The sequence below is a fragment of the Leptosomus discolor genome, chromosome 2, assembly GCF_034619465.1.
Source record: "Leptosomus discolor isolate bLepDis1 chromosome 2, bLepDis1.hap2, whole genome shotgun sequence".
Classification (NCBI taxonomy): Eukaryota; Metazoa; Chordata; class Aves; order Leptosomiformes; family Leptosomidae; genus Leptosomus; species Leptosomus discolor.
This window is the reverse complement of record NC_141392.1, coordinates 90,605,394-90,626,961: the sequence shown is the minus strand read 5'-3', so window position 1 is coordinate 90,626,961 and position 21,568 is coordinate 90,605,394. Positions and strand designations below refer to the sequence as shown.

Below are 21,568 nucleotides of genomic sequence, written 5' to 3'. Positions count from 1 at the left end.
TCAACTGCAATTCTTCCTTACATTTACCCACACCAGCAGTCTACAAGTTTACACAGAGACCATTTGCATGATAATTACATAATTACATAATAGAAATTCAACTTTAGTGTTGTTCTTAAAACAATCTTCATAAATAATGAAAATATCTGTGTTCTAGCTCTTCAGTAACCTAAGGTTAATTGGTACAGATAGTGTTTTTCTCTTCCTTTTATAAACCAAACTGGAGGTTCCTCACTGACAACAATGGTTAAGGCCTGGATCAAGTTATTCTCCTTTTGCTTTTCCCTTTTTCTGCTTTTTTCCATTTTCCACCACTGCATTATTTTCTGGTTTGCTTACTCCATTTGCAACAGCACCATTTGCTACTTTGCCATTCTTCACAGGTTCCTTGGGCAGCTTATATGTCCGATAGTAAAAGTTACCAAACAGGAAAATGAAGGTGACAGCATAGAAAATGACACCCCAGTGCATCCATTTAGGGAAAGGGCAATCAATATAAATAGACAAGGCTGTGTGGCCAATGGTCACGTGGAACTGCACCTGAAAGACAGAAAATACACAATCTAAAAGGTCTGGATATATTCTGTAGGTCTGACTGCACCAATGACGCATTAAGTTATGAAAACTGCTAAACTGGGAGGTGGTAGGGAAGCTGTATTTGGCTGTCATGTCACGCATGCACACATGTGGTTGACAAGGGACATCAAATTTACTGCAGTACCTGGCACCAGTTTTCAGAAATAGGCAAATGAGAAGACATTAAGAGATCTGGATTTTGTCTACCTTTTGAACAGGTTTTTGTAATTCAGTTGAAACAATCAGTAAAGTAGTATTTGACTTTACTCACATAACTCTTACCTATGTTGCAAATTTTTTGAGAAATTAAATAAATACTTCCATCTCCAGGAAGTATTCTAACTCAAGCTGTGAGTATCAGACAGCTAAGAGCTTTTGGAAGGTGCAGCATCTGTTCCAAAGCTCTGCAAACGCAAATCCACTCAGAGGCAATACTTTCTGAGATAAAGGGAGAAATTTTACTTACCAATTGCAATATGGTCAAGTATCGTTTCCACCACAGGTATTTCTGAAATTTAGGGCCACAGGCAGCTAATCCATAATACATGTACATAATGACATGAATAAATGCATTCATCTGAGCTCCAAAAAAAGCTGTTCAGGAACAGAAGGGAAGATTGTCATGTCATTTGGGGCGGGGGGGGGGGAGAGGGGGGAAAAAAAAAAGAAGTCTTTCCTAGTATTATTCATGTGATAGTAAAAATTATAAAGCACAGGACATGTCAGGATTCCATCTCTGAAATATTCAATAGTATAGTATAGACCTGACTGCCAACATGTGCTGACACAAATAGCTGTTCATGCAAGTAGTATGTCACATCTTTCATGGAACCACTTATGCAAAAGCTTTTCTTAAGATTTTTGTTGAACAGACATAAATTACATGGATTCCACATTAGTTACTGTAGTAGAACTGCAATTGTTTTGCTAAAGAATTATTAAAAGCTGTATTTGACAATGTAAAGTACAAAGTATCAGGTTCTGAACTTGAATCTTTTAAACTGTATCTAAATGCACAAAGCTCACTGCTCAGCAAAAGGTCAAGAAACTCATGTGGAAGTCTGATTAAACAGGCCAAAAACTCATACAAAGCAAAACTTAACTCGTGGCCATAAGACGTTTAAGGGCATTGCTAAGTGAGTTTGCCTAAACTCTACATCTTTAGTTTCCTTATTTATGACTTAAAATATCCAGCATTCTTAAATATATAAATGTATAGTATAACTTTTTCCAGAATGATCCATGCTGGAAACAAAGATGACAGTTCTCATTTGCATTAAGATCTCTTTGCTCTGTCAAGATTAGCAGCCATTTAACAGAAACAAATTATATCCTGTTAAGGTATTCTTACACTGCCAGAGAGGCTCAAAAAGGCTCCAATGCATAAGATTAGGGCAATACAGACAATAGCTGCTGACATCAAACAGCTCAGATGCCCATGTGGTCTAGACCCAGTTAGTCATAATAGGGTCTCGTTTACAATAGATCTGTCTATGTAAGCAACGTGCTATCAACTAGAAAACAGAAGAACATAGATCTGTCCACATTTATGCAGTAGGCTACATAAATGCAGAAGAGCAACTGTTGCTTTTCCTTTCGCAGGGGCTGGGTACTAAGAGGCAGTGCAAGAACACAAAACGTGAAATTAATTTGAAAATAGTTGCAACTGTTGTATTGAAAACTGCTGACATTTAGCATGAAAAGTCTGAAAAGACGACAAGGTAGAGGGCATTTTTGAGATATCCAGGGAATTTCTAAGTAAGACTACAAGTAAGCATCCAATCTCCAACAAACTTACTTTATGGGTGCAGTAGCCAAAAAAAGATCATGAAATGTCTGGTTGAGTACCTGCATCCTGCAGATTACTTGGGATAAATTCAAGGATAGCCACAGATACCCATTTTAAATATTTCTTCTTTTGAATATAAGTAACCACTCAGTACAAGATATCTATAGTAAATGAGAGCATAAAACCCCCATGCATTAAGTATTAGTGCCGTTTGACAAAAAAAAAAAAAAAACCAAACCCAAAATATTAGTTTGGTGTGGCATTTACTATATGTTATTTCCAGTGCCTTAAGCCTACAAAGCACATTACAACAAACAAAACGGGGTATTTTCCCTGACCCCTCAGCTCGGTAGAGCTTATAATTTGAGAGAGAAGGCAAAACAGCATGATCAAGGTAGAATGCAGGCAAAGGAAGATGTGGTAAATACAATGGAGTAAAATTCTTTGACGGGGGCTTTAGAAAGGAAGCAACAACAACAAAAAAAGACTGGTAATGAATTACAGACTTGTGTTATTATGAACGGGTTTTAAAAGTTAATTGGCAGACTTATTGGCTCACCTTCAAGGAAGCTTTCAGAATTTTATACGTGCCTCTTTATAAAAAAAGAAAGCAAACCCCAAACTCAGATACAATGCCAAAATAATGTCTCCATTAACTTTCTTACATTTGCACACAGAAAGTGGGCTGTAATTAGATTTTGCAGTTCTCTATATCTGCAAAAATTAAAGTTAGGCAAGACACATTCCTCTTCCTATTTCATACAGAACAAGGATCATTTTGAAGACAGAACTTCAGGCTTGCAATTGATGCCCTTAAGTTGAAAAAAAAAAACTTTGCAATTTATTAGATTATTGCCCTGTTATCTTTTCCTCCCCTACATTTCCCACAGAGGAAGACTGCATGTGTTACAGCTATTGCGCTGCTTCAGTGCTATTTAAATAGTCTTGTATTTTATAATGTTAAGTCTATGAAAACTTTTTTCTATTGCTCCCAAACAATAATAATTCTCCCTTGTGTCCAGTCAAAATGGTATGGGAGGAAGGGAACTCACCTTGTCCACCTGCAACCCACTTAATACCAATCCACCACAAGGTGAACATGGTGAAATGGTGATAGACATGAAGGAAACTAATTTGGTTAAATTTCTTCCTCAGGATGAAGAATACTGTATCCAAATATTCAATTCCTTTAGAGACATAATACCACCATAAAGCAGCAGCTATCTGCAATGAAAAAAAGACAACACAGAAGTTTTAGTGATTCCAAACTGAACAGAATAAAATTCCCTGCACCCATCTGTTGCAAGAGAAAGATACCCCTTCCTTCCCCAAATCCTGGTAAACATTGAGGTAGAGTCAAACATCTGACAGTACGAGAACAACAATGAAACCAACCCTCCATTCATCTATTCTGGACACGGAAGTATTACTCTGAGTCTACTGCTCACAAATCACAACCGTAAAAAAGAGCTAACAACTAAAAAATTTGCAATCTCTGAACAGTTTACCAGTTAAACATAGGGAGTTGGTGTCCTCATTCTCTACCCTAAGCTTTGTGGGAGAAGATTACCACAGGGCTTCCTGTACTAACGAGGCAACACTTTGATGTGGTCAGAACAAGGAGGCAGAAACATTATGGTAAAACAAAGTTGCAAAGGTTGAAACCTTATATAAAATTCTTTTGGTACCACAGGCATATGGGTGGGAAGATAGCAAATCACTCCTACGAGCTAGGTGTGGTAGAGATTTCACATTCCTTAGAGCAATATTACCCTCAGCTTCTTCTGGCCTGCTCAGTAACCCCCTCTGGAAAGCAGCATTCACCCAGTCGTTCTGTGCCATTCAGGGAATGTAAGAAATGAGACCACAGGATCCATACAAGCTGCAGAGATAGAACCCATCTACCCAACAGGGCAGCCCTACACACCCAAAATTCTTTTTCTAATCCACCCATCACAGTAAGTCTTGCCCAAGATGCAACGTAGACACAGTCTCCTGCTGAAATCAGGATATCGCCGTACCAGGTACAGCCCAGAAACTCTGCGTACCAGTTTGCTAATACTGTGATATGGGGGTATGGTGGTGGTGGGGACTCCCTTCCACATCCCAAAGCATAGCAACGAGTCTAGTTCCTGGCATTGTAAGTCATCTAGCTTGTTATGCAAGAGTGGGACCAGAACACATCCTAGACAGTGACTCACATAGAGAATGAAAAAAAAAAAAAAAAAAACAGAAAAAGAAAAAGTTGGAAATGGCACTGCCAGCACGGAGAGCAGGCAATGCCACAACACACCTATTTGTAAGAAGTTCATCTGGTCTTTCAGGACTCATCTGATGGCTTTTTTACCTTAACATGGTATAAAATAACCCCCCAGCCCCCAGGGGAAACAGAAGAGAAAAAGCTAAGACAGAGTAGCTCCCCTTGCCAAATACACACATACTGTTAAGGCAAGTGAGAGAAAGGGTCATCAGAAGAATGAGCAGTACAGAGCAAGGCTACAGCCCTGCATGGCGTTTTCCTCCATCTCTCCAAACTAGTGGGAAAAGGAATGCATCTCTCCTCAGAGTAAATTTGTCACAGCCACAATTGGACTGGTAAACATTTTAGGACAGATTACAGCAGAAAAAAAAGCAGCATGGGAGCAGAAGAGCGCTGCAGATCTGCATTGCAGACTCTGCAGTTTCACATAGGGACCACACAACTTACTGCTGCCAAACTGCAGACTTCTATGCATCTGACAAAGCTGGAGAGAGGCTTAATGAGAGAAAACTGACTCCCACAGATCTCGGAGTTCACAGACACACAGGCAAGCTGCAAGAGCCATCCAGTTCTTCTAATATCCAGTACAGTTCTGCCTCTGGAACAGGTACTCAGGTGTTTAATAACATCAACATCAAGGCTTTGTCTCACACCCATGGATTAGCATAACAGTCCAGCATCTTTTACAGATCTTTGCTAAAGCTGCATCTCTTAAATAAATCAAGATAACCATCTTTTCATCTCATGAGTTAACAACAAACACTTGGGACTGTATCCATAAAACGACAAGCCAGCACTACAATACTCAAGCTTTTTGGAGGTCCTTTCTTACAAGAAACTTTTAAAGAATCAATAGGTCAGCTACAAGCAAACTGCCATAAAATCTCTTACAAAACTGATGTGCATTTTGTTAAAGAAACAGTGGAACAACAAACCAAATAGCCAATAAGCAAATAACTAATTTACTGTATGACAAAATGTAAGTGGAGAAAAATCCAATAAAACCCCTTACGTTTTATGCCCAAGATGCCACAGGTTCACTATATGCTCCTGGACAAGTCATTTAACACACCTTGTTCTTCTTTAGAATTGCACCTGCCTTGCACAGAAAGCAATTACAGCCCGTGGATCAAAATCAGCTGAACCTTTGATCAAAATACTTCCCATCACTTAAGAACAAAAATAGCCTCCACTTCTTTGCAGAATTATACATGCTGAGTTTTGTGCTCCTGCAGAGTTTTTTGCCTAACAGCTCTTCTATCATCAAATTTTACTATCGTTTATTCTCAAACCTGATAGGTTTCACGTACTGATGATCTATTTCAGTGCTCCCAATGACTTATGCAGACATTTTGATCATTAGCTTCTAGATGCAGAAAAAAGTGAAACAGTTATTTGCCCGAGGCCATGCATGCAAACAGTGACAGAAGGCAGAATTAAAAGTAGAACAATACACCCACGTGTAAACTATGTCAGGAGCAGACAGCTACTGTTAAACTTCTCCAAAGCATCAGAAGTTAGAACCTAACCTGTAGCCTTTCTTTGGACACAGCATGAAAGAAAGATTTAGCTCAAAAGAAAATATATATTAAAAAGGTATATTTCTGAAAATGAATAATACTAGTCACAACTGTACCTTTTCTGGCAATTTTTATATCTGTCAATCTTAAGTCTGTTAAAACACCAGATGGCACAGAAAGATTACATTACAGACTAGGATTAAGGAGGGGTCAACAAGAGGTCCAATCCCATGACCTCTGCTTGCTGCAGGATTTTTGAATGGAGGGCTGTTTTAACACAGGGTTCCGTTCCCACATCCTGCTTCCTCATTTCAGGCTGGAGACAGTTACCCATTAAGGGGTTTGAAGGGAGAGGTACTTATGAGAAGGTAACAGTAACATGAAAAATTAAAGTGGCTTTTAAAGAGAACACTTTTTCCCGCTTCAGTTACAGAATTTTGTTTGCAAGACCACGAAGTCTATTTTGTTAAGTCAAGTTTCCTTTTCACAGAGGTTTAAAGTAAATTATTATTATATTTATTTGTAAGAGGAAACTACTCAAGCTCTAGACATAACACAAACAACGCAAATTACAATTATCATACAGAAGACAACCTTAGCTCAGCTTTATGATTACAATTAGCACACTTAAAACTAGGAACTAATTCACACAGTCACAGATTCCTAATTCTCAGCTCTTCAGAAATGCTAATAAAATAGATGAACCTTGACCTGGGAAAAGTACACACAAATGTAAGCAGAGGAGGAAAGTAACTACTCACAGACACTAACATGTTTTAAGTTGGACAACATTAGGAAATTGTTCACTCCAAATACTGGGGCTTCGAAAGGAGCACTACAAAGCATGGATTTAACATCTCAGCCCCTTGCATTTATTATTTTGACTCCTAAGCTAGAATCAAAAAAAGTTCTTCCAGCAGCTGCAGCTCCTTCAAAATCCCTTCTTGGGGATTTCTTCCCCTTTTCTTTCTTGTCTACTATGAATATTTCATTTTTTTTTATATAGTCAATTATAAAACACACTCCTCAACTTCCTGCCAGCAGTCAGTAAGGTGGCTACCTACTATGCTCAGAAGGTAAGTCCTTTAGAAAGGAGTTTATTCCTGCAAATATTTCTGAAACTGTGGAATCTAATTTCCACCCCAGCTTGCTCCAGTCATCCATTGCCTGGATGAGATTAACAGGTGTAGGTAGGTTCAAAACAGTCAGTAGGAGAACCAGTTTCTTCATACTATGTGTAAACTACCTACAGAATTAATTGTCAGTGAAAGCCAGAAGCTTGAAGTTGAAGAAAATACAGAAATTGATGGAATAATATCCCCTTAAAAAACAGCAAAACAAAAAGGCTACGTCCGACTTAAAAGGTCTGTGACCTACAGACTGCTGGTGTTGCTAGACTATACAGGGGAAGTACCACCACATGGCCTTACGCTGTTCCCTTCAAATCACCACTGTCTTGATACACAACACTAGTTGGAGAGGAGAGGAAAGACATCCTCTGGCACCCAGGATAGTCAAGCTCTTTCCGCGCCTCCCTCCCCCCCCTCCCCCCACCTGTTTACCAGCTCTCTGTACTCTTTTGAGGAACAAGGGATGGTTTCTTGACCCCTCAGTTTGAGCAAGAGCTTTGGTCAAAAGGGACCACTACATGGCAACACCATAGAGGCACATTCCCAAAAAGACAGAAACAGAGGTCATACCAGGGCTTTTGTGTTACCATTTAGACCATCATATGCAACTAGTTTAATATCTCCCAATATTTGTTCCAGCCTTCTAAGCCCCACAATAAAGTCATATATGAAGTTGTTGCTTTCCAGAGCATGTTCCATAATGCTTTCTGAGCTCAGTGCTTTCTCCATCTGAGTTAGTCCCAGTCTCCTTTATCTGTTTAATACAGAACTTACTTACTCATTCTCTTACAAGTAAAGTTATTGCACTTGTAATTAATCCTACTGTTGCAGTGCAGCATTCCTCTTCAGAGAAAACCCAGTGCCAATAGATACTAGACATTTAGTATCGAGATCTATTAAAAGAGTGTGAGAGGTGTGCTACAAGGTTTATCAATTCTAAACTCAAAACTGCAAAAAGAAGCCCACATTTACTTACATTTTAGAATTGCTTTTTCAGGTTTATATAATGAAAACTCATGGTGAAAGGAATCTTGAGGAAGTTTTGGAGTTTTTTTTGTCCTACAGTGTCAAAAACCAACAACACACCTTCTAAATGCAGAGCACGATACACTGTGAAGCAAGCCAGAAATGTATCCCAGACTGTTTAGTTAGAGAAGTACACTTGTGGAAAATCTAGTTTTCTATTCGTGATTTATTCACCTGAATTGAGAATTCATTCAAAAGAACTACCAGATAATGATCAAGATAAGGGTCTTGACTAATAACATACTATACAGCTGCTGCAACAACTTGAGAGAACTCAATCTTCCCTGCTTCCTCAACTCTCTCAAAATGAATATGTCACAATTTAAAACCTTAGAAATAAAGCTTATGCAAATCCACAAGTTTGCAAAAAAATCAAAAAGCCAGGAAATCCAAAGAGTAGATATTGCTAAAGCAACTTTTCTTTTCTGGACACATCATATGCAATAAATACATTTTGCATGTCATTTTGCCTTTATTTCATTGTATAATAATGCTTTGTTTGCCATAACGAACAAAACAGAAGAAGATAATTCTTTGCGAAGGTCTGACCTCTCCACTTCCTCCCTCAAACAAGTGCACCTAAAACTGAGGCTATGAAACAGAAAGTCATCACCTCTTGTACCTAGCTTATACAAAAATTCCTTCAATATATGCCATACGAGTCCTCAACATCATCCAGATGAGTACAACTGCATTCTATTTCGCTTAGCTATTGAAAAAAAAAACCCTGTAATGCATTTATTGGCTAGATTTTGTTTTTAAACAAAATTATTAACAGACCTATTCTAGTGACTGAAATAGCAAGTGCACAGTATTGGCAAAGGTGAAAGATAGGTGACTGCCAAAAGGCCAACAAAAATCTACACACAGAGTTGTTCTGCAATATCAGCCATTACACATAAGGTGTAAGACTTTTACCCTTCTCACTACCGCCCCTGCCATGGGCATAAGATTTTGAGTAATACTACCCATGGACAGCCACCTTGTAGACACACATTTTTTGAAATGTGTTATAAATACTAAATGCATTTAGATTTTAACACGCTTTCATTACTTTTTCAGGAACATGTTCTGATCTGTAGGTGAAACTTGCAAGAACAGCTGAGAGATTCTCAAGTGTCAGTTCTGCCAGAAGTAGTTTCATACATGAGCTAATCAACAGCATTACGAAAATTAACAAGCACCTGCACTTTGATTTTAATTTGAATGCTTTCCAAAAAACACACATTTGAAATCTAAGCTTCTACAATGAAATGTACTGATAATACATTTGCCAGAAGCCAGCAAGACCTCACGAAGGCAAACATGGGTAAAGGAGACAAAAGTTACCTCACCAGTATGAGCGAAGTGCAACCACAGTATAATCTGACAAATCTTACTTGCTTTGATCCAGCTGTAATGCTACACCTTTACTGTGGTTACCCTGGTATCATAAACTTCAGCAAGATCTAGGAACCAAAGTATGTAGACAATGTTTATCCTGGATTGTACAACTATGGATGAAGCCAAGGATGGTATCTTTAAGACTACTCTTGTAGCAGTCAGATGAAAGCTAATGCAAATATACTGATGCACTTTGATTAAACCTGCTATGTGCAATGTAGTCAAACCTGAAGTGCTCCGTGGGAATATAACGGGATACAGTCACGGCTGACAGCAGAACTTTGGAAACACTATTTTCAGACAAGACTTAAACCATGTAGTGCTATATATAATGCACATTCATATAGAAATACAAAAAAGAAATACTCACCCTAACTTCATAAACATTATCTGAATAATCCACAGTCTGGCAGACATAGCTGTACCCTCGAGCTCTTGATGACAAAAACAGCTGAAAATATTAAAGTTATACATGAGGGGAAAGATGCTACATAAAACACATTCATAACAGTTATCAGGAAATTTCTTGCTACATCAAACTTACCTGAGCAGAAATACTTAAAATATCCTCATCAGTCCTGAGAATACTATTGAAGAAAGCCAACACTTAGTTCTAACAACGTATTGTTACGCAGTACCTACTTTTTTCTTGTAAATTAAAAAGAAAGTACTCATTTTCCCCTGCATGTATCTGCCCAGATAATTAGAGCCCTGTACAAATTATAAGGATTCCAGTATGACCTTAAGCTATTCAAACATGAGTACTCCCTCTGACAGCTCTAGCTTCAGACACAGAAAATAACCAATTGCTTTCACTATGAATGACAGAAATGCTATTCCTACAATGGATTAGATAATTTGGATCTACTACTCTTAAAACGGTATTTCAATCAAAATCCAGAAAAAAAAAACCCTGAACAGCCAATGCTGAGCACCCATAAAACCTATTGAGAGAAAGCAGATGAAGAAAAGTTCCCCATTTCGTGCCAACAGAAATGGCCTAAAGCACATTAAGGCTCCTGTAGGGCCACTCCAAATAAAGCACATTGAAATAACCTGAACAGAAGATAAACATGACATTTGAGCAAGCTCCCACTGGAAAGAAGAACACTTGCCTAGAGGTCTACAAGGCCCAAGTAATATTTCTAATCTTGACATTCATAAACATTATGATACAAGATTGTTTAAAGCCAGTTAATCCCACTCTGTTAAGGATCAAAAAAAGATAGCAGTGGAGCAGACATAAGCTGTAAACTGTGAGCTGTAAAAGTAAAGAAGGGTGATATAAAAAGATCTCCAAAATAAACATAGGTAGGCAATGACTATTCTTACTGTTAACCTGACTTCCATCTTAGTTAGACTGAACTTGAGTTTACTTCGCTATCTCACCTTGCACACAGCACTAGGAGTGCAGTCAGATGCAGAGACAAGTGTTAACCTGATAAAACCAACATACAAAACCTTGTGAAACTCTGGGCTTATTTGCTGCACATATCTGCTAAAGTAGGAAAGTGAAAGAACTGTCCACAGAAGTGGTCCTAAGAAAGAAATTGAACTACTTCTGCATCATCCAAGTCCATTTACAAGCTCCTGTAACACTCTCCAATGTGGTCCTACACAGGCACAACACATTTGATAATATCGGAGAAGAGCAGGGTACAGTTTAGTCCACACTGTTACAGAAACTAACCAATCTCTGCTGTGATCTACTGGGTAATTTGACCAAGGTTCACTTGGTAAAAGGCAGTAAATGGACTTTACAAGACTGCCTCAAAGTAGAGTAAGAAATTCAAGATTTTGTGGCAAAATAAGGGCTATGAATTTGGGACTTCCGTGTGTTATAAGCAAAATTTTCTCCCAATTTGAATCTGGAGTCCAACATATGGGAAGCTTGGACTGTACAACCTAGCAATGCTTTATGGACTTACCATTTTAATGTAAGTTACTACAGATGAACAATACAGCTTGCCATCAGGATGATTAATTAAATAACATTTAAAGGCATTTCACATTCAAATTCTGTTCTCAGCAATACCTGGAAACTTTACGGTCATTCATAAAATACAAACTGTATCATTTTATTCATAATAATTACATTACTCATGCAAATTACAACAGTGGCACATTGGTATTGTAAATCTCATGTAGACTGAAGCAGAAGTTGCTTGGTTAAAGGGAACAATTGAAACTTGACCACCTTCCTCCTATAAGTCTCTAAGATCAAAAAAAGACACCTCTTGTAAATGTTGTATCCATAGCTTTAACATCCATTGTAATAACCACCTACCGTTTGAAACAGCAGGAAACTAGATCCTCTGTCTGTGTCTAAATTTATTATGAGCTTTCAGCCTATCAGCAGCAAACTCACATTTGCTGTCCCATTCATTTTTGTTAATGGAAATGCCACACAAACACGTGTGTTATCCTGTAAGCAACATAGGTTTGAAAATTAATTGACCACATGTGTGGTATAATTCAGCTTATGGATAAAACAAATCAATATAAAAGAAAAAGTGAAAAAGACAAACGTGGCAAAACCACTGCAGAACTCATTTCAGAGGAGTTCCAGTTTTAACCTGCCAAGGTGACTGGATTTCATCCATTCCCACAACTATCCTTGGGTTTCAGCATTAAATTCTGTTGTACCTGTAGTATTTTATTACTTAGTTGAATAGTACATGGAAACAATTTAGACAAAATGACAACTGAGGTGTGATGGCTAAAACTTTGTTGAACCACATCTTAAAAAAAGGCTGAAATCAGCTAATGATTTTATTATAGAAGCTCTGGGGAAGGGTCAATATGCTGATCATCATCAGATATGCCACGCTTTCCTGGCAAAAGTACAGAACAGACCAGACAGAAAAAGAGGCTGCTGTAAAAGCATCTGCAATGCTGTAATTTTAACTGCTCTGTTCATTTGCTTACTTCTGGAAACGGATTTTGCGAATTTATGATCCGAGGTCTTCCAGGAAGACTCTCAACCCACAAGAGCAAAGTCACAGCAGCATGAACTATTCCTTAGCATGAGCTATGTTCTGCACAGCTATCCTTGAATAATGATTACAAAACTGTTCAGTAATCCCACTTAGCTACTGCTAAAGAGCTGATCCACTGCATTGTTACTAGTCATTTCCTCTGTACAGAAGACCTAACAAAGGACAAATGCAGCAAGACTGAAATTTATTAAAATTAACACACTCAGAATGTTGCAAACCAAATATTAGAATACTGTATCTATTTTTGTTTAAAAATACAGCTCACTTCATTTTTATCCTTATTCTACAAGACAACTTACAGACAAGATACTTTTCCTCACTGCAGACAACGGACATCTGAATTTCTAAAAATGATAAACACACTGAAGGCACCAAAGAGCTCAATTTCTAACAAGATACATTCTGACACTCTTTAGGATTATTAAAAAGAAAAAAAAAAAATCAGTTACAAGTGTTAAATCTCTATGGATTTTAGTTAATCTGTCCAGTATTTACACTAACATAAATCAAAAACGAACTCGGAATAGCTAGTACACAAATGCTCCTATAGACTCATTTAGTGCATTTATTCTCAAACAGAATGTATCTAGCTACAGAAATACTCACATCAAAGGCAAACTCGGCTTTAAAAGTCCGTGCAAAACATTCACCCTCAATAGACACCATGAATATGTAAGATTATTTTCATTTTGTGATCTGTAGACCCCTCAGACTTCAATAGGAATTCCCTCCTGTGACAGGGCATACACACCTCTTTGAAAATGAAGAAGTTGAGTAGAACCATTCCAAAGTTGTAAACAACCAACAGGAAACGTAACTGGAAGGGCTCTCTTGTCTTCATCCATTTGGGGCCCAGCCAGACAGTGAGGAGATAAATAGTGCTTATAGTCAGTGTTGGAAATGGAGACTGCATCAAGGGCCAATCATCGACACGTTTGTCTGGGAGGGGTGAAGCAAACAGAAGGAGTCAACAAGGTCTGAACAAAATATATTTCATCATCATTTTAAGCGGTGCATTTGTTAAGTATTATTCTCTCCTGGAATAGCTGCATCAGATAGTACAAACACAATACATTCATTCTTTCTAGAAAGGTTAAAGAAAATAGTTTTAAAAAAAAAAAACCACTATATCACATTACCTCACAGAGATTCTTTATGTCATGCAAGTTCTATTGTCCAGTTCTACAATCCAAAACAATACAGCAAACAGAATCATGTGAGCCCAAAACCAACGCACTAATTCCCCAAAAACCAATTTTGCTTGTGATGAACAGGGACTGTAGCAGCAATGTAACCAAATATTCAGCACCACTGCAAATGAAAGATACACAAATTTGGCAAAATCCTGATAAAATTAATAGTTTTTATTAGCTTAAGATCAGGCACTAGAAAGCCTCCTGTTACTTTTATACAGGTTATATGATGCTAACCAAGCACCTTTGCTACTTGATGTAGGTCAGTCTCACACGTTTCAGACAGAATACTAACAACGTTACTGAAAAACAACTAAGAAAGAGTTTCAAGGGATGGTGCTAGTTTTCTAGTTAAGAGTAATCTCTGCTGCCATACAGGAGACAAAAGGTTTTATTTACAGTCTCTGCCAGTCACTCATGGGATCCACAGTTACACACACTCCAGGACCCAGAATACGCTATATTAAGTTCTGGATCTGTATCAAAAAAGCACTCTTAGCCTGATGAACCAGTGACACCTAGGATTAGAAGATGACCCTGCTACACAGGAGGGAAGAGAGAGAATACAGTGACACCTCCTTACTCAGTGTCGTTTCCCGCTCCCCCTCCCCCCATTATGAAGGCTAATCTCTAGTTATAGCAAGAGATAAAAGGAACTATTCCATAACCATCAATATTTCAGATACTACACATCTCTATGATACTAACTGGATTATTTTCCAGAGGATAAGGGCAGGTGGAGTTCAGATGGAACTGAACGCACCACAGGGCTCCTTGGGAAGCTCAGACTTCTAAACTACCTGCCTTCAGTCACTTTGACAAACTCACAGAGCAATGCAGTTGTTACCTAGAGGACCTAAAGTTTCTTTTGGAAAACTGTTTTCATGGTAACAGTGGGAAAAAATCCTATACCATAAATTAATTCTTGATTCCAGGCATACTAACAGGTAAGTTAGAAAAGCCTTCTTATCTACAAAATGAGGAACTCTGATGTAATGAGGAAAGTAGAGAACCACACTGCCATTACTCCTCCTCCACTTCTTTCTTGTTTCCTTAGTTGCCCTTAAGATCATAAATTAGAACCTCATTTTAGGACCAGACTTCATGAGATCCTCTATTTCTAATAACACATATTGTGCTCTACAGAAAGACAGCGTGCGTGGCACTGGCTCTTCTTGCTTCCAGATGATTTAACCATACTCGATCTGCACATTGCAAGTAAGATGCTAGGGGGCCTAAAAAGAAGTGGAAAAGAAGAAAGATAAACCAGCCTCGTGTTTCTATCATGGCTGTTAATACCAGAAGAGAGAAATCATCCTAATGCATGGAAACCTCCAGCAAGGCTGATGCTGCCAGAATGACAGGAGTCAGCTTTGAGACTGCAGCGCCAAAGGCAAGATGGGGCAAGGAGTATAGGGAGGAGTGGCAAAAAAATCAGATAGATTAGCTGTAGAAAGACAGGCAGTGAAACAACTGAAGAAAGCAAAAGAAGACAGCTACCTCTTACTTTTCAGCAAGCCCTTGGACCAGACACTTCTATTACCATATAACGAACTCTCTATGAAACACGAGAACGACTGCTTTACAGTACAGTACAGTGTCTTGGGATGTAAAGCAACAAGCCCATTTTCCAGACCTCACAGCATGCTACCTGTTGAAGCTGAAATCACACCACTGTGTTGCAATTATTACACTGCTATCTCCCTTACACTTTAGTTCCTGCTTGCTTTTAGCAATTACTGTACCAATCTGAATTTAAAAATAAAAGATAACACCACTTGAAAGACAAGAGAAATGAAGAATGTCATCATCCACCTGATACGAAGCAAGACTCACCTCCACCAAGGAAGAAGAAAGGTGTCACCTCTTAATTAAAAGACAGCTCTGGGAATAGCCAATGTGTGACACGCTTTAATCAAACCTGCATCTCCCTTCAGACACTGTAGTGTGCAAAGAGTTAAGAGCAGGTGAGGCAAGAGACCTGGTTGCTTTCCTAGCCTTCTTGCACTATGCAATATAAAGAGGTAAGGACATCTTAGAGAATCTGTCTTCTATTTCTAACTGTGTTTCATGGCACTCTGAATGCTAAAGTGACAACACGAAAAACGTGAAGAAAGATTTGAATGTTACAACTCACTGCTGAAAATAGGAAACCATGACTGATTCCAGATTTCTTTTTGTGGTAGAAGACAAAAATTTCTAGAGGGAAGAATGAGGATTCACTAGAGGGTGAAAGGAAAGACAAAGTGACAACTTTTACGAAAGCCCAGCTGCAAGCGGGCTTTGCCTCATGCTTCACCAGCACTGTAAGCAATTCTTTCACCTACTTTCCCCAAATACTACAATTTGAAGAACTTAACTAGAGAAAACCAAGAGATATATTTAATTAACTCTGACAACAACATAAGGGCACCTGGGCAGCTGCCATTACACTTCCATATCTGCATCAGGGTTTCAGCTTGTAACTTATCTTCTGCACAGGGTTTTTGGACAGTGAGCCACCACATCTCAGAGACAAGTCTTCAAGTATTTGCAAGAAAAGCAATTAGCTTACAGATACAGACCACATAAGACACTGCCCAGGGAATCTATCTGATTGGGGTTTGGAGGGTCTGACCTCTCCTAGGACAATTAATTACACCTTGAATGCAAAATGCCTGTGTGAGAGGGAATACAGTAGGCAGTTCAGTTCTGGAGTAGATCCTGGCCAAAACCAAAGCGTATCTAATTCCTTCTGTGCTACCCAAGAACAACACCTTGCACTTAATTTTAGGGCATTGAGGAGCCTCTGCACATGATTATTTTTAACTAATACTGTGGCATTGGAAAACCTGCTACTATTCATCCCAGAACTTCCTAGAATTAGAAACTTGCTCATCACAAGATCTCAAATGGATAATGCAAAGTAACTTGTTCAGTTTTAAATCAACTCCATGCTCCATTCTTGTTGCACAGAAGGTATTACAAAACCAATTTCATTTCAGTTTACCAGGCAAGCCTGCTTGTCTGTGTTTTATACAGAAAACACACAGTTAGATGTAGACCCTTGTTTCAGGGTTCTTTTCAGATACACTGCTTCAAACCTAGATAAATTCATTCTCTGAAGTTGCTTAAGTGGCAAACCTCCCAAGCAACTCAAACACCCTCCTCCCTCCCACCCCATTTTAGCAAAACCAGCATAATTTTGTGTCCTACTTACTAGCTGGTGCTGATGACCACAAATGATTTCTGCAAATTACAGAGAACTGTGATAGCTTAAGGGGACATATGAGGGTATTAAATCCTGCGGTACTTCACACGCAATAGGTACGTTACCACCTGAAAGATGAAATAAGCTTGAAATAAAAATGACAGCTCCCTGAATTAAAAAAATCCCTCCAACTGCTTTGAATCAAAATGACCAATGCCTTTACCTGATTAGAATTGACAGAGACTGACTGAATCTTTCAGGGGATTAATGCGTTTGTCTTTCAAATCCTAAGACCCAGATTCTAATTCGATCACAAATGAAATGTCTGTTGTGATGGCAGAGCCTGTAGTACGGCACTTTTTTTGCAAGGTGCGAGAAGTTTTAGAACAAACATTTGAAGTTGCACTCAATCGTAAAGGTGAATCTAGAATAGAATAAGGCAGCTGCTAACACATTCCTGATAGAAAATTACGTAAGGAAGTAACATGAAATATCTATATACACAAGGCTTTCCTGTCATTTTGTGCATACACATTTTAAAGTTTCACATTGCAAAGACAAGACAAGGAATAGAAGAACATACATATATATGTGTGTGTATATATATATAATTGAAATTGCCTTAAGGCACATCCCCTTGCAGGATTTAATTCTTTACATGGGGCAATTAACAGGAAACACACACATAAAACGTCTGATTTCTTCCTCCAAAGCAAGAACAACAGCAGAACCAGTGAAAAGGACTGAATATCCTACCTGGTAATGTCCAAAGAGGACATGATGAACTTATATTGAAATATGGATGGCAAACGAAGATGAATTTCAATAAGCAAGGCTGCACTTACGGTGATCTAGAGTTAAAAATCAGTGAAACAGACTGTAAGTGTTTTAATATGCAAATGCTAATGTCAAACGTGGTTCAGCATTTCTTTTCCAATAGGAGGAATTTCAGATGGTTAAATTTCTTGCATATTACTGAGCCTATGATAATTTTTTTTCTTTCCTCAAGAAGTATAAACTTCAAAAATAAGCTAACAAATGCAAGGCACAGACAGTCCAATTTTCATCAGGAGAAATCCTTAAACAGTACAAGGGTGACTAACTCTGCTTTCAATACAAGTTTTAGAGAAAATACTACGTAACTAAAATACATGACTTTTGAAATTCCCTATATTCATATTAGCTTCAAAAATCAATACTTAGTCTTTATTTTTGCTTTAACAACGTATGTATTTCTTAGCTGTAAGGTCGCTACTCACTAATTTATCTGGAGAGCCTTTCAAAGTTATTAATAGCTATTGATACTATTCTCAGCGCAAAGACACTTACAGTGCCAATCCAGCACATCCATCTGTCCAATTACATTTCTAAAGACACTGCAGAAACGATGGTGACTGTTTAAAAGTGGCTCTTAACAGCGACAGCTCTCTGCAGATCACGCCGTTTATTTTAACAAGAAGTCTTCTCAAAGCCCTGTCTCAAGTTTCAGAAAGGTTTCCTTAAACAAGTGAAATTTTAATTCCACAATATAAGGAAGGCAAGGCAGTATTATCTAATTGAAGTATTGTTATATGAACTGCACTGTTTTAATTATCTAAGAATTATCCACATCTTGTTAGCTCCACTAGCACTATAATTGAAGGATATCATATAACAAAACATCTGTGAAACGTAACTTCACACATCTTAAAATGTTTACACAGCTTTCACATTAAAAAAAATGCCTGTGCAGTATTTTAGTGTCCCTTTCTCCCTCTTTTTTTTCTGGTTACAGATTAATATTCTATACAGCATACTTCTCTTTCTGCATTTGTATTAGAAATACTGGCTGAGTCCTGTAAGTGTTTACAAGTAAATATAAGGTTCACTGTGGCTATACAAGTACTGCAGACTGGCTCAGTTGAAAATAAACTCGAATAAGCATCCACACGATTAGACCCTGGGCTTTTAAACTAAATGGAGTAATGCATCAGAATCACTTAAAAGCACATTTGCTGTTACCAGTTTGTAGAGGTTCCAAGAAAAAAAAAAAAAAGCTCAGTCTGATTAACTAAAGCCTCAGAACATACAAACAGAACAACCACAGCTGAAGCTATAAACCTAGCCTTTAAACCAGTACACAACTAACTACGTGGACTACACAACTTGAGACTGAAGACTGTTAGAGAAGTCCCATTGCAGTGCCAAAATTGAGAGGCCATGTGTCTTTCAACTGAATACCTACAGAAGCTAAAGTTTTCTATTCACTTATTTATTACAGTTTTAATGGAGCAGTTTATATCGTCCAAGATGAACGATTCTTTTAAAGGTCTCCAGTGCTTGAATTGACTTGTCTGCTTTGATATTGATTACTCATTGCACATATTGCACCCTAATCCTTTATTATCTCAATCTATCGAGTTTCTTTAAGAGAAAACCTATGATAGAGGATTGAAGCTAGTGCATGAACTAACGCACCTACAGCCTCACCCCTGTTTCAATCGGAAAAAAAGTCTATGACCTCCTAGGAGGGACTGTGCAGACAGATTGCTGCAGGAAAGCAAAAGCATTGGCACACAAGGAATGTCCAGTTTATGCTTCTTTCTCACCTTTATCTCACTGATATACTTGGCAATGTCTGCGGTCCTCTGACGCTATGGGTATTTCTAAGGAGTCTGACAGGGTCAAATATACCTGTACCTAACCCGTGAACATTACAATCTAGTATAATCTATGAAACAAAGGCCATGAGACTTCCCTTAATGCACGTTTTAACTAAGAGATCTTCCTCAGAAGAATTTCCCATTTTACTACAGGATACATCTTTTCAGAGGTAGAGAACCCAACGGAATACATAACTGCTTGCTATAAAATGTTAACTAGACCCTCTGAATAAATTCACTCCAAAGGAATTAGGATTAACCAGTTTGTGATACTTTTCTCTGATAGACTGAAGACCCATCTTTTATAACTAATTTTTTTCCCCTCCTCATTTGGGTAGCTATAAGCAGCTATCAGGTCACTCACTAGTTGCCTTTTTTTTTAAATTTTATTTAAAGAAACACCTTATTTCATTCACCTGAAGGCATATTTTCCAATCCTTTAATCATTTTCATGGCTCTTCTCTCGATACTCTGCAAACATTTAAATCAGCCTTACATCTGTTTGTCAAGGAAAATTAACTACGCCAATCAAGTCCCTACTGCTTTCCTTCACAGAAGAATTCTGTATTATCACAATAATGTCATAGCATCAGTGGTGATTATGACTGGCAAGAAAACAAAGAGGTATGCTACTGGTAAATGATGACATGCGCACGATGCTATATGGACAAAGGTTCACAAAACCTGGCACAAAAAAGCACAACAGCTGCTCTGATTTAAGTCATTTTTTTTTAATACGGAACAGTACAAAGAAAAAGTTTACTTTGATCTTCAAGAACAAACAGAAATATCTGAGTTAAGTATTTTGTCTATCTTCAATCTCTAACTAGCCAAGAACAAACTAATTTGTTTGGGCTGAGAACAACAGGCATAAAAACTTTATGGCAAAGCATTGTCATTTTAACAAGTTATGAAACAACAAGCTAAGATGCAAGAATAAAAACATTCAGTCTTAAGTGCAATGAATAATGAAAGCATATACTCTGAAACACACAACAACAAAACTCACAGGTTTTGAAAGTTTGTAGACGAAGCGATACAAATCCTGTTGCGCTCAGAAATGAGAGATGCCTGCCCCAAAACCAAAAGGACTACAGACAAGACAAACAGGTACTGCCTACAACCAGCTGTGGCTTTACAACAAAGCCCTGTCGTAATTGACTGTTTAGGCTTCTTTAAAGCCACACACAGCAACACAAAATCAAAATACCACACAGCTAAGAAGAACATCTCCTGCAGCTAAGGGACACCTGTGTAACACGTGTTTCATAAACTCCCATTAAAGTAACAGGAATGTCTAATTCCAATTTGTTGTTAAAAGGTCAGATGTATTTTAACTAGTATTTCCGTTATTCTAACTAGCATTCTAGTCTGTTCGGGACTCCCATCATTCAATCACTAATACCATACTGCCTTTGTGCCTGTACACAGCAATTACAGGATACACTTGTTTCCAGACAGGCATAATCATGGAATTGTTATGAAGTTCAAGAGCCATAACAATTCACCATCAAGTCTCAGGATTTTCAAGTCTAAGAGATTGCCTTGTTCAAATTATTTTTGATTTATCTCCTCTGTTGATTATGATTATTTGCAAACACAGTGCAAATACTCTGCTTCAAGGAGTAATAAAAATATAATCCTTATTGAAGCTTACACAAGATTTGCAAGATAGCAAGCCCTCGAGTCACGTAGCATTCTTCTGTTTGTCAAATCTTACTTTTCCAAACATCACAAAAGCAAGATGTGTTGCCAGTGCAGTGATACCTGCATGCCTTTTCTTAAATGTTACAAGTTATGGAGTACAGAGATGTAGAAAACAAATGGAAAAAAAACAAGTAACAAAAAAACCCCAACCAA

General features: G+C 38.0%; 1 protein-coding gene across 1 annotated transcript in view; it reads right to left on the bottom strand.

Annotated features, from left to right (window-relative positions):
* Positions 1-264: 264 nt before the first annotated feature.
* Positions 265-21,568, bottom strand: part of ELOVL4 (ELOVL fatty acid elongase 4) — a 30,650-nt gene continuing 9,346 nt past the window's right edge. Inside the window, exons 2-6 of the mRNA XM_086461443.1 lie at positions 13,435-13,622; positions 10,055-10,135; positions 3,418-3,589; positions 1,043-1,170; positions 265-540 (exon numbers count right to left, since the gene is read on the bottom strand). Coding sequence (XP_086317569.1) covers positions 265-540; positions 1,043-1,170; positions 3,418-3,589; positions 10,055-10,135; positions 13,435-13,622 — 845 coding nt within the window. The remainder of the gene's footprint in view (positions 541-1,042; positions 1,171-3,417; positions 3,590-10,054; positions 10,136-13,434; positions 13,623-21,568) is intronic.